This window comes from Stomoxys calcitrans, chromosome 1 (assembly GCF_963082655.1).
Source record: "Stomoxys calcitrans chromosome 1, idStoCalc2.1, whole genome shotgun sequence".
Taxonomy (NCBI): domain Eukaryota; kingdom Metazoa; phylum Arthropoda; class Insecta; order Diptera; family Muscidae; genus Stomoxys; species Stomoxys calcitrans.
In genome coordinates, this window is record NC_081552.1 from 208,845,146 (window position 1) to 208,859,621 (window position 14,476).

Below are 14,476 nucleotides of genomic sequence, written 5' to 3' on the forward strand. Positions count from 1 at the left end.
TCTAAATCGGTTTATAACCTGATGTAGCTCCCATATAAACCGATCTTCCGATTTGACTTCTTGAGCCCCTGGAAGACGCAGTTTTTCTACCATTTAGCTGAAATTTTGCATGTAGTGTTTTGTTATGATTTCCAACAACTGTGTCAAGTACCGTACAAATCGGTTTATTACCCGATATAGCTTCCATATAAACCGATCTCCCGATTTGACTTCTTGAGCCCCTGAAAGGCACAAATTTCGACCGATTTGTCTGAAACTTTGCACATGGTGTTCCCTAATGACTTCCAATAACTGTGTCAAGTACGGTCCAAGTCGGTCCATAACATGATATAGCTCCCACATAAACCGATTTCCCGATTTAACTTCTTGAGCCCCTGGAATCCACAATTTACGTCCGATTTGTCTGAAACTTTGCACATGGTGTTCTCTAATGACTTCTAATAACTGTGTCAAGTACCGTCCAAATCGGTTTATTACCCGATATAGCTTCCATATAAACCGATCTCCCGATTTGACTTCTTGAGCCACCGGAAGCCGCAATTTTTGTCCGATCTGACTAAAATTTTCCACATAGTTTTTTGTTATGACTCTCAATAACTCCCCCAAATACGGTCCAAATCGGTCTATAACCTGATATAGCACCCTTTTAAACCGATCTCCCGATTTGACTTTTTGAGACCCTGGAAGGCACAAATTTCTCTGATGACTACCAACAACCGTGCTAAGTATCTTCCAATTCGGTTTATAACCTGATATAGCTTCCATATAAACCGATCTCCCGATTAGACTTTAGCCCCTGAAATCTGCAATTTTTGTCCGATTTACCTAAAGTTTTGATGCGGTGTTCTGTTACGACTTTCAACAACTGTGCCAAATACGGTCCAAATCAGTCTATATCCTGAAATAGCTCCCATGTAAACCGGTATCTCGAACATTCTTGTTCGGTTCCTAGAAGCTTTAATTTTGGCTGGTTCGACAGAAGTTTGGTATGTAGAACAAAAATATGCCCTTCATCTTAATTTACTTCGTATAAATAAATTTTAAGCAAAATCCATGGTGGTGGGTTCCCGAGATTCGGCCCGACCGAACTTAGCACGCTTTCACTTGTTTCTGATATTATCGTAAGGTTACGAAACCGGACGTTCAGCGTTATAGGCGGACATTCAACCTCTGTGCTACAATTCTTATCCATTGTCCTTTATTTGTCTTGAATTTAGCAAATACGACCCTTGATGGAGTGTATCTTGGATTCAGCCCAACCGAACATAGCAAATAAAGGCCAAGTGTCAAATGGTCATGTAAGGCGACCGGAACAAATTATAGGTCTATAAGAGTAGATAATGAATCTGATATCGATATTAAGGACAAATAAAAACATACCCCATATCCAGATGATTGGAGACTAAGTAGCACTCCAAATTTCAAAAAGAAATTCAAGAGTTAAGCAAAGCGCACCGGGCTTTTTAGGTAAGAATAAAATCTTTTCCCTGCTTGGTTCCACCTACGCACCGGGCTGGCTAGGTATGAATAAAATCTCTTCCCTGCATAGTTCCTGCTAAAGTTCTGTAAGCCTTTCATTACCACACTGATATTGAAAAAGCATGAAAGACTCTTTTTTTTAATGTCGGTGGCTGAATTTAAATTTTTTTTTAAATGTTTCAATTAAATTAAAAATAGTTAGGTTTGTGAGTTTGTATGAAGTATTGCAACTTTGAAAAATATGTTAAAATTTTTTTAGTGTTTTTTTTGTGATAATTTTTGGCAACAGAAACTGTTTGAATCCATAATAAATCTTATCTGTTTAGTGTGTGCGTAAGAGTAAGTGTGTGTGTGTGTGTGTGTTTGTAACAGTGTAGGTGTGGCTTAGTTTGTGTGCCTAGGAGTAATACATCTTTAAATCTATTGTAGTTTCTTTAAATACACTTAGAACACTTACCTAAAATAACATTTTTCATTGATTCAACGATTTCTCTAAACAGGAATTCTTAACTATAACCCCCTTGGTGGGTGGGTAGTTCACTCGAAAGTTGATGAGTGAATTTAGGTGTGGCTGTAATGGAGGTCGTGGTGTTGCTAGTAGCGGTTGTGGTGATGGGTTTTGAAATGAAAATTGTATGTCACTTAGGTTGTCTACACAACTTTAAGTTGTAAAGTAATTCGATTGTTTCTTTTCGAAAGAAATCTCCTTTATTGCATTTTGTGCCTATCGACCATTGCAAGCTATGAGTTTACACATTTTCCATTGCACCGTCGCAGGGATGGTGTTCGGCTTCCGTTTCCATGGCTTCATTTGTTTCCTCCTCAATTTGTAGCACAGTGTCATCCGGGGTTTTCGCCTCATCCTCATCCTCACCCTCCTGCTTCCCCTCTTCCTCGTCCTCTGCTGACTCCGCTGTCAGGGAATTGCTTTGCTCCAGAATTCTTTCGGGTATTGAGAGTGAACTGTGCTTACGCTCAGCCAGGGCGGTCTCACTATCCGCCTTCAGCAATGTTGAACGACGCTCATTGATGACTTTTTCGGAATCGAAAAAATCATTGTTGTGATGATCCGAACGTATATAGAATATCGAATCATCATGATCTCGGGGTTTTTGTGCCCGCGGGCGATCATGTGTACGTGAGGATAGGCTGCGCTGGAGGTTCTTGAGGCGTTCATGATGGGCAGGCGGCTTGGTAAGTTCCAGCAGAGCCGCATTGCCCATTAGGGGTAAAGAGTCGGGTCGGGGCTTTTTTAGAATTCCAGGCCGGCTGGGTGATTTCATGCCAAAGGCTGTTATAGGTGGGGGTGGATCGACCGGATTAATGGTCGTCGGTGTTGCCGTTAAGGAGGTAATAGATTCGGTTTGTGTCATTTGCAGGCTTTCATCGAAATGTTCGATACCCTCTTCGGGTAAACATGGCTCCAAACTGGACTGACCCGATAGTTGACGTATGGGGGCAGGAGGTTCGGAGCACACAGAAAGTTGACTTCTGGGGGAAAAAAGAAACAAAAGCAAAGAGAAACAGAATATTTAGCATGCAAATCAAATTTTGGTGAAATTGGATTTGGAAGGGGGGAAGGGCCTACCTCAAAAACCCTCCAATTGGATATATCTATCGATTAGGACAATATTGGACTCAACTAAAAAATCATCTTAGATTAAAATTATGATTCAAGTATCATGGCTTCCAGTCCACCCAAATTCAAGGGCTAAGCAATTGAGGATACGTGGGACTCAAATGAAAGTTATTTGAAAACAGATAAATAATCTGATATAAAAATTATGGTTTAATTGCAAGGAGTCCGATCCATCCATTTTTGGAGGCAAGCAACTGGGGGAATACCCTACTTTAAATCTCTCCAAACGAATTTGTGGACCTATTATGACAATGTGGAAAAAAATTAAAGATATTTGGAAGTAGAAAAAGAATCTCATATTAAAATTGAGCTCCAATATACAAGGTGTCCGTCATATCCAAATTCGTGGTCAAATTAAAGGGGGGGAACGTCCTACCCCAAAAACTGCAAACGGGTATGTGGACCGATTACTACAATGTGTGATATTTTGGGATATTATCCTTACGTTGCACTTTTTCTTCTTCGCGGTCCGCCTATTGAGGCATAAGTTAGTATCGGTCGAATTACGCTCCTGTAGAGCCGGTGGACTATACTCGGTTTCAGGTCCCATTTCGAGCCAACGGCCCATCTACATACGCGGCCATCTCGGTACGCTCCTGAATATGGCACTTCTAATGCAGTTTCCTGTCCAAGATCGCACCTTTTTGACCTTGTCAGATATCGAAATTGTTCTATTGAAGAAACGTGGTGCATGAAATTGGCTCACCTACGTCTTCCTCGTGAAAAGGCAGATTTCAGTCTTCTCTGGGTTAACCAGGTCTAGCCCAGTGGTGTGCCATCTCCAAGACCCTTTCGGTCCTTCTGCATGAAGGGATTCATCGGGTCCATCCGGTACATACTACTGGCTGCCATGGGATTGGTGGTCACCCATAGGGGTAACGATAAAATGCCCCACGGTCTTTTAAGGTCTAAGATCCAAGGGATCAACTCCATCCAAATTCTTGCCCTATTAACTTGGGAGATTTCCCACCCCAAAACTCTCCAAACTGGGCTGTGGGCGATTATGACATTATGGGACTTAATCGAAAGATATTCAAGAGTAGAAAAAGAATCTGATACTTAAATGAATGTCCAAGTGTCGAGGTGTCCGTCCCATCTAAATTTGGGTTCACATAACCGGGGAAAACCCCTTACCATAAAACTCTCCAAATAATATGTGATCCGATTATAATAATATGAGACTCGAATACAAGATATTTGGTACTAGAAATAGGTTATGGTATTAGAATTAAGGTCCAATAACCAAGAAGTCCGTCCCGTTTAAATTCGAGGTCATATAAATGGGTGAAACTTTCCACCCAAAAACTCTCCAAACGAATTTGTGGACCGATTGCGACAATGTGGAACTAAAATGAATGATAAATGGGAGTAGAACAAGAATCTGATATTAAAATTAAGATCTGACAACCAAGGAGTCCGCCTTATCCCGAATCGGGATCAAATAACTGGGGAAACACCCTACGCTAAAATTCTCCAAACGAATTTTCGGGCCGATTATGACAATATGGGACACAAGTGAAGGGTGTTTGTGAGTAGAATAAGAGTCTGGTAATAAAATAAAGGTCCAAGATCCAAGGAAAACGCCCCGTCCAAATAACTTGTGGTGACTCCCTACCTGAAATCTCTCCAAACAGAGAAGTGGGGGATTTTGACAATATGGGAATCAAGTGAAGGATATTTGTGAGTGGAATAAAAATATGGTATTTTAATTAAGGTAATTTTAAGGAAATAAGACGACCGCTTTACTCAAATTCGGGGTCAAATAACTTGGGGGAATATCCTACGGCCAAATAGACTGATCTCACGATTTAAGGTTTTGCGCCTATAGAAGGCGCATGTTTTTTCCGATTTTGCCAAAATTTGGGACAGTGAGTTGTGTTAGGCCCTTCGATATACTTCTTCAATTTGGCTCAGGTCGGTCCAGATTTGGATATAGCTGTCATGTAAACCGATCTCTCGATTTCGCCGAGTGATCGGTGAGTGAGTTTTGTTAGGTCCTTCGACATTTTTCTTCAATTTGGCCCATGTCGGTCCAGATTTGGATATAGCTGCCATAAAAACCGATCTCTCGATTTAAGGCTTTGGGCCCATAAAAGGCGCATTTATTGTCCGATGACGTCAAAATTTGGGTCAGCGAGTTAAGTTAAGCCCAACGACATATTTCTGCAATATGGCACAGATCGGTCCAAATTTTGATATAGCTGTCATATAGACCAATCTCATGACGTGAGGTTTTGGGCCCATAAAAGGCGCATTTATTGTCCTTTGACGTCAAAATTTGGGACAGCGAGTTAAGTTAAGCCCCTCAACATATTTCTGCAATATAGCCTAGATCGGTTCAGATTTGAATATAAGTGCCATATAGACCGATCTCTCGATTTAAGGTTTTGGTCCCATAAAAGACGCATTTATTGTCCGATGTTGACGAAATTTGGGACAGTGAGTTGTGTTAGGGCCTTCGACATCCTTCTTCAATTTGGTTTAGTTCGGTTTAGATTTTAATAGAGCTGCCATATAGACCGATCTCTCGATTTAAGGTTTTGGGCCCATAAAAGGCGCATTTATTGTCCGATTTTGCTAAAATTTGGGGCAGTGAGTTGTGTTAGGCCCTTCAATGTACTTCTTCAATTTGGCCCAGATCGGTCCAGATTTGAATATAGCTGCCATATAAACCGATCTCTCGATTTAAGGATTTGGGCCAATAAAAGGCGCATTTATTGTCCGATGACGTCGAAATTTGGGACAGCGAGTTAAGTTAAGCCCCTCAACATATTTCTGCAATATAGCCTAGATCGGTTCAGATTTTAATATAAGTGCCATATAGACCGATCTCTCGATTTAAGGTTTTGGTCCCATAAAAGACGCATTTATTGTCCGATGTTGACGAAATTTGGGACAGTGAGTTTTGTTGGGTTTTAATGAAATTTTGAATGTTTTGATGAAGTCACGAATTAAGGCCCATTTCACTCTAGGACGCATAGTTAAGGAGTTACAGTCATTTTAAGTTTTCTATATGAAATTTAGATTTTTAATGGATTTTCATTGAGTTTTTGAAATTTTTGATGGAGTCACGAATTAAGGCCCATTTCCCTCTAGGACGCATAGTAAAGAGATACGGCCATTTTAAGTTTCCATTTGAAGTTTATTTTTAATGGACTTTCAATGGACTTTTGAGTTTTTTGGTGGAGTCACGAATTAAGGCCCATTTCCCTCTAGGACGCATAGTTAAGGAGTACAACCATTTTCCAAGTGAAATTTCGATTTTCAGCGGGTTTTTATGAAATTTTGAATTTTTTGGTGGAGTCATTCCCTCTAGGGCGCATAGATTCCCATTTCCATCTAGGACGCATAGTTAAGGAGATACAGCCATTTTAAGTTTTGCAAGTGAAATTTAGATTTTAAATCGGTTTTAATGAAATTTTGAATTTTTTGTGGAGTCACGAATTAAGGCCCATTTCCATCTAGGACGCATAGTAAAGGAGATACAAATCGGCCCACATTTGGATATATACACCGATATCTCGATTTATAGTGGGCCCCATAAAATGCGCACTTATAATCCGATTTCACTGAAATTTGACACAGTCAATGTTAGGCTTTTCGACGTCCGTGTCGTATATGGTTCAGATTTGTTTATTTTTAGATATAGCTACTGAAAAGATCAATATTTTGTTATACACAATTGAACAATGACTTTTACTTATTAGTATTTGGTCCAAATGGGAACATATTTCGGTGCTGCCATGGGGCATTGGGTATGCATTTTTCACCGGGTTTTGACGAAAGGTGGTTTACATATATACCCGAGGCGGTGGGTATCCAAAGTTCGGTCGGGCTGAACTTATCGACTTTTTCATTTTTTTTCACTTACCGAAATTCTTTTTCCACTGATGGCGTTGTTGATGGCCCTGAGCTGTAGCGCTTTGGTGAGCGCAAAATGGATTTTGGTATTACTTCGGGACTATGTAAATCTACTTGTATACGTCTAGAATCTATACTGGAAGCTCGACTCACTATGGATGTTCGGCTGGCTATCGAAGCACAACGGACCGTCCAGCGGCCACTGTATGATGAATCAGACATAGTGGAACATCTGCAAGTTAAAGTAAATGGAACAGAAGCAGAAGCAAAGAAACACATACACTTTAGAAACTATATAGTATAAAGATACATATACACAAACACACACACACACACACACTTATATATAAACAATAATATTGCGTGTGTTACAGGAAGTTTTGTTTGCCTTGATTACCTGCGATTACCCAGTGGGCTGGTAGAGGGCTTATCCTCCTCATGCTCAATGGGCTTCTGACGCGCCAGCACATGACGCTTTGCTGTATCCGAACGCTTGGTACGTTCTGCCACACGTTCCCTCTGCTTGTCATTGGCTGCCCGGCAAGTCTCATCGAAGGAGGCCGCATGATGCCAGTGCAATTTGTTATTGGGCGGCTGGAGCAGGGCACACTGCATTGAGGATGTACTTTCCCGCGTGGCTCTTTGAATTAAACTATTACTAATACGTGTTCCACGATTTTTGATCTGACGCCCACTATTGAGGGGCGTCGAGGACGATGTCGTGCAGGTGAAATTGTTGTTGTTGATGGCGGTGGCGGAAGCAGAGGTTTTGGTGGGAGTGGTGGTATTGGAAATGTTGTTGTTGGCATTTGCCGGTCGTTGGTTATGGTGGTGATGATGATGGTTGTGATGATGGTGGTGGTGGTGATGGCGATGCGTTCGATGCCGTTTGTGTTCCAGCCACAGCAGGGGTTTGTGATTCGGCGAAAGTAAATGTGATATATTAGTGGAATAGGCGAGGGGTTGTGAGGCATGATGAGTGGAGAGGTTTGGCACAGAACCAGTGTAGGTGAGACGTCTCAGTTTTGGTGAGAAGCGAGCAGATGCACTAAGTTGTAGCGCAATTGATTGATTGTTTGATTGATTGATTGATTTTGGTTCATATGTCATAATTTAGCAAACAAAATAGATGATTGGTTAGATAGTTTGAAGAGAGATGAGGGAAGTTTCATATTTTTGATTCACTAGTTGTTGTTTGTATAGTCTTAGGAGTAATATCCAGATATTTTTTTAAATAAAGTTTTTTTTTTTAATATTTACATTGAATTCACAATTTTTAAAAGTTTATGTTTGGTTTAAAACAAAGCGGGTTTGAAATTTTTTGTTTTTTTTTTAGTTTTTACAAAAGTTTAAGCAACAAAATCATAACAAGCATGTGATATATAGCCAATTGTTGTTATTGATGCTTACATACCTGAGAGTTTTGGAAAATTTGATTAGTTCCGCTGTTAGAGCCTCCCGATCAAATGGCGCTGGTGTTGTTTGCGGCTGTTCAGTGGCAGGTGAGGATCGAAAAACTCCAAATTGTTGATCCCATCGAGAGCTTTGGTATTGTAAGCCTGCACGGAAAATAGAAATGTATGGAGATTTCGACATAATAGAATTAAGGATGTAAATCAACTTTGAAATTTGACGAATTACCATAGTCCTAAGTTTTCATTTTATTATACCCATCACCGAAGCGCAGAGGTTAGCATGTCCGCCTATGATGCTGAACGCCTGGGTTCGAATCCTGGCGAAGCCATCAGAAAAAATTTTCAGCTGTAGTTTTCCCCTCCTAATGCTGGTAGCATTTGTGAGGTACTATGTCATGTAAAACTTCTCTCCAGAGAGGTGTCGCACGCATCGAAAAATCTTGGAAATTATTGTAGAGTTTTTGAGCGGATAGAGAATATATAAACGAAACTCTTCAAAGCCAATGATAAGTTGTTTTCCAATAAACATTCAAACCCTTATGGGTCCAAAGGCTTATCCATTGGGCTTGAGAGTTGGTCACTTCGAGTATGTCAAATTTTGAATTGCTTGTCAAACAGTCATCTATGGGCCAACTGACTTGATTATCTTTTTAAAACAAAGCTCATTTTTTTTTAAAAATTTGAGGCAATGTATCGTCGGTAGTTTTGAAATTGTATGGGAACGTCGGCCCATATGGCAGCTTTATCCAAATATGGTCCGATCTGGATCACATCTCACTGGAATGGGTAGGGGTCTACGAAAACTCACTGCTAAATTTCATCGAAATCGAAAAAAAGTGCTTATTTCATGGGCTCAATACTCTATATCGGGAGATCGGTCTATAAGGCAGTTATATCGAAATATGGTACCATCTGGACAACATTTGACAGGAATGGGTAAGGTCTTCCAGAACTCACCGTGCCGAATTTCATTGAAATCGGATAATAAAACGATCTTTTATGGCCTTAATACCCTATATGGAGAGATCGGGCGGTTCGTCTATATGGCAGCCATTAGCGTGGAAAGTTTTTCAAAGGTCTGCGGTAATCACGCTATCGTTCGTAAAAATTAAGATATTGAACTGAAACTTGGCACAGTTTCTTTTTTTACCATAGGTAGGCTAATACTAATAAACAAGAACAAAAACTCACCGTCGAGAGTATAATCCAATCGGTCAGTTCAGGCTACTACAGAGCTCAAGAATAAGAAGAGGGCCAGGAGTCTGTAGAGAATCTAGGCTCGAAAAAGGTGTGCACCCATTATCCTGTGTTTATTCCCCGCAATTGGGGGGCAGAGACACAATAGGTGCTAGACCGCTTCCTACTCGTAGTCGCATATCCTGCAGAAGTCGTGTGCCTCTACCAGCACCCAGCGCGACGTCAAATTCCTGATGTTTCAATGAGCAGTCAGGACTCCTATTAGAAGTCCTTAGTCTCAGCCCCACGATGAGCGACGTCCTGTTTCGCAAAATACTCGGCCACAGGGCTTTTGACATCTTATAACCTACAGCACTAGCCCACACATTATTCGCCCAGTCATCGTAGAAGGCGTCCACGCTGCCGAGAATCTTGCACAGTGAAGGTATCACTGATTCCATAGCACGATATGCGGCAATCAGCGAACCAATCGTGGCCAGCTCGTCTGCCGCTACGTTACCCGCCCCACATTGATGGCCTGGGATCCAGCAGATCCTGACAGATTTTCCCATGGTTCGAACAAGCTCTTTGCATCTTCCAACCAGTTTCGACATTACACGGTCCGACGCCAGAGCCTACACCACCGCCTGCCTGTCCATGTATATCGTTACAGTCTGATTGAGCCGCAGCTCCCGCATCAAAATCGCCTCCAGTGCCTTCAGGATCGCGAAGACTTCCTCCTGAAAGACGCTGTACTCATCCAGAAGTCTTTAAGATTTCCCGATTCCAAAGAAGTCAATGAAGACTCGTGCTTCAGTGACCCCATCCAATTTAGACCCATCCATGTATAAAGGAAAGGGCGGGATACCCCAACCCAGAGATTCCCTTTCGGTAAAACGACTTGCAAGATCATCAACAAGGAAGGACTCCGGTATAAGGACGTATATAGTATGGCGCCATGTGCCATCCCCCGCAGAAAAGAAGAATGACCTGATTTAGATGGGCTAAAACGGACTTTGTCTTGATATAGCCCCCCGTATAGACCGATCTACCGATTTAAGATCTAAGGTCCATAAATACCGCATTTATTACCCGATTTCACTGAAACAGTGCGTTGTTTTGGAACTCTCGACATTCGTATCAGATATGGCTCGAACTTGACAATGTTTTCATATAGCCTCCATATAGACCTATCTACCAATTTAGGACCTAACGCCCATTTTTTAGTTTATTTCGCTGAAATTTGGCACAGTGCGTTTTCTTGGAACTCTCGTCATCCGTATCAGATATGGCCCAATTCAGACAATGTTTTGATATAGCCTCCATATAGACCGATCTCCCGATTTAAAGTCTGAGATCAGCATTTATGGCCTGATTTCACTGAAATTTAACACTGTGCGTTATTTTGGAACTCTCGACATACGTATCGGATATGGTTCAGATCAAAGAATATCTTGTTATAGCCCCCCTGTATAGGCCATCGTAGCGCAGAGGTTAGCATGTCCGCCTATGACGCTGAACGCCTGGGTTCAAATCCTGGCGAGACTATCCGAAAAAATTTTCAGCGGTGGTTGTCCCCTCCTAATGCTGGCTAAATTTATGAAGTCGCACTGCGTTACGCCGTTCGGACTCGGCTATAGAAAGGCCTCCTTATCATTGAGCTTAAACTAGAATCGGACAGCACTCATTGATATGTGAGAAGTTTGCTCCTGTTCCTTAGTGGAATGTTCATGGGCAAAATTTGCAATGGACCGATCTATCAATTTAGGACCTAAAACCCATAGAAGCCGCATTTTGCATGCGGTGCGTTATCTTGGAACCCTCAACATCTGAACAAGTTACGGCCCAAAACGGACAATGTCTTGATATAAACCCCATATAGACCGATCTCCCGATTTAAGGTCTAAGACCCACAGGAACCGCATTTATTAGCTGATTTCGCAAAGTGCGTTATCTTGGAACTCTCGTGCGTTTTCCTAAACGCTTGGTCGTCCCTGCGGAGCATGGTTCAGATCGGACCATATTTGGATATAGCTGCCATATATACCGATCTGCCCATTTATAGGCGCTCACCCACAGGTTAGGTTAGGTTGAAAAAAAGAGTGTGGATATTTATCTGCCGCATGCAACTCTGGACATATAACTAAGCCAGTAATCGGCTAGTTTTGCGCTAAAATGCTCCAACGTCTCATCATCTTCCCCACATGCTATCACCTGCCGTGCCGATTTTGCATAGGTGAGCTCGTAGTCCTATGTGTCCTGTATGATACCGAAAGCTATACCGACCTCCTTCTTACTTTTTTTCAGTAATAGCCTATTCTGCACACGATACGGATCACCCCATAGAAATTTCGTCGTCCTAACGACCGTTTCGGTGTTCCACAGTGTTACATGCTCACGCCTTTTACTCGGACTGTGTAGACCCGAATTATTGGCGGCAGTCCTTTGGCCTCCACTGGCACATTGTCTGCTCTTTCATTCCCCTTTACGCCGCTAAGGCACGGCACCCAATCGATACGGATCGTGGCATTCTCAGAGAAGGCTTTAATCTCCTTCTTACACACCAAGACTATTAGAGACTTTACGGTCCTGGTTCTGTCTGCCCCTATGGACGGGTTGCTGTCCGTAGAGATGTTCACAATCAACGTTCTCTCCTTACGTTCTCTCATACCAGTAATCGGCTTGTTAGGAATTTCGTGCTACTTACAAAATCCTTAATTGTTTTCAATACCACTCCCCTATGTTGGTTCATGTCTGGTATTGCGTCACCACCTAAGTGCCGGTATCTGTTAGACGCGAAAGCCGGGCAATGACAAAGGAAATGCTCCAACGTCTCATCGTCTCAGTAATAGCCTCGTCTTCTCACGATCTGGATCCCCCATAGGATTTTAGCCATCCTACCGACCATTTCGCTGTTCCACAATGTTGCATGCGCATTCGTCGCCCACTCCCTTAACTCCGGTTGCGTCGACCCGAAAGGCTTCGGGTTAACCAAGTTTATTGACGTCAGTCCTCTGGCCTTCACCGCCAAATCGTCTGCCCATTCATTTCCCCTTACTCCGTTATGGCCCGGCACCCAAACGATGCGGATTTTGCTATCCTCAGAGAAGGCGTTTATCTCCTTCTTACACTGCAAGACCGTTCGTGACCTTACCGTCCTGGTTGTTATTGCCCTTATGGCAATTTTGTTGTCGGTAAAGATGTTCACACTCGACATCCTCCCGAATTCCATGATCGCCCAGATCTCTGCAGGACCGTATTATGGCAGGCAGCCTAAAACAGATCTTAGTCCATTCGTTATAAATGAAGACTCTCTGGCCAATCTTGACCCTTAATTTGATCCATCCGTGTAACATAAACTTCTACATGACAATACTAGGGTTCCGACAATCCAAGGCTGTGCCGATGGAAGCAGTGCCTCCCCCTCGACTTCAAGGTTTATCTTAGGTATACGGATATAACTGCCATATATAACGATCTCCCCATCTACGATCTTTCACCCATGAATGTCTTATTTATTACCCGATTTTTGGAAGAGTGAGCTGCGGTAGACCCCCCACGTCCATACTGTGTGTGGCCTACATCGAACCATATTGCCCTACAGCTGCTGTAGGTTCATAAATGCTTAATTTTTAGGAGATTTCGAGGTGGAGGGTATTCTAAGTTCGGCCCGGCCAAACTTAATGCCTCCTTACTTCTAAATAGCGACGTAGTTCTACATAAGTGACAGCTTTCGAATATGGGTTCTTCCTAGGTAACACCTCTTGTTGATAAAATTCTTTATATAGATTTACGATTTGACATCTTGAAATCCTAAAAGCCGCATTTGTAATCCGATTTGGCTAAAATTTGGTAAGTAGTGTTCTGTTTAGACTTTCCAAGTGCCAAGTTCAAACCTAATCGGATATAACCGCATGTATAGCTATCACATAAACCGATTTATCGATTAATCTTCTACGGCCCCTAGAAGCTTAAATTTTTGCCAGATTTGGCAATTTTTTAAGTACACATATGACCTTTAACTAAGTTAATTTAGGACAGTTTTTAGCATTATCCATGTTGGTAGGTTCCAAACATACGTGGCGCCCAAACTTTGCAGGGCTTAACTTGTTATACCCAACACCATAGGATATTCATTTAGTCATTCCGTTTGCAACACATCGAAATATCAATTTCCGACCCTACAAGGTATATATATTTCGGATCGTGGTAAAATTCTAAGACGATTTAACGATGTCCGCGTGTCTGTTCGTCTATCCGCCATATAGACCGATCTGCCGATAAAGGGTCTGAGGACCATAAAAGCTTTGGGGCGTACCCCAAAACACCTGGCTCCAAAATTGGATATGAAATTCGTTTTTTGCTCTTAAATATCTTTCATTTGAGTCCCATATTGTCGTTATGAGTTAAATAACCCATTTGACGTATCTTTAGGAGGAAAAGCGCCACCTAATCTACTGCCTAATACTTTTCACTTGAGTCCCATATTGACATGAACTTCATGACATGAAGTTTTTGGGGTTGGGGGGGTGATCCCGCAGGTTACTTGGACCCAAATTTTAATACCATATTCGTATACTACTCTCCAATACCTTTCATTCATATAGGCAATATTGTCCCGATCGGCCCACTTTTGATTTTGGGTTGTGTTTTTGGCATAAGGGGGAGGGTCCGTCCCCCTTCCGATACTGAAAAATTATATAGCTCATGTTTCCTTCCGGACCAACCTACACAATATGCGAAAATTTCGAGAAAATCGGTTCTACCGTTTTTCAGTCTATACGAAACAAATAAACCGAGTCCCATATATCGTGATTGGCTAATGTGCCCATTTTGGGCGTTTTTGTGGGCGTTGGGTTACCCCCCATACTTCGACATGAATTTGTATGCCAGATTCGTTATCTAC

The 14,476-nt window shown here is 42.0% G+C and overlaps 1 protein-coding gene across 3 annotated transcripts in view; it reads right to left on the reverse strand.

Annotated features, from left to right (window-relative positions):
• Window positions 1-2,088: 2,088 nt before the first annotated feature.
• The window catches only part of LOC106094612 (TSC22 domain family protein 1), a 65,104-nt gene continuing 52,716 nt past the window's right edge, over window positions 2,089-14,476 (reverse strand). The window contains exons 4-7 of one of the 3 annotated variants that reach the window (XM_059361093.1): window positions 8,394-8,538; window positions 7,377-7,619; window positions 6,990-7,211; window positions 2,089-2,970 (exon numbers count right to left, since the gene is read on the reverse strand). In XM_059361093.1, the coding sequence (XP_059217076.1) occupies window positions 2,229-2,970; window positions 6,990-7,211; window positions 7,377-7,619; window positions 8,394-8,538 (1,352 nt within the window). In that variant the 3' untranslated portion in view covers window positions 2,089-2,228. Of the gene's footprint in view, window positions 2,971-6,989; window positions 7,212-7,376; window positions 8,028-8,393; window positions 8,539-14,476 lie in introns of all 3 variants that reach the window. The other 2 variants (XM_059361092.1, XM_059361091.1) reach the window with 2 other exon arrangements.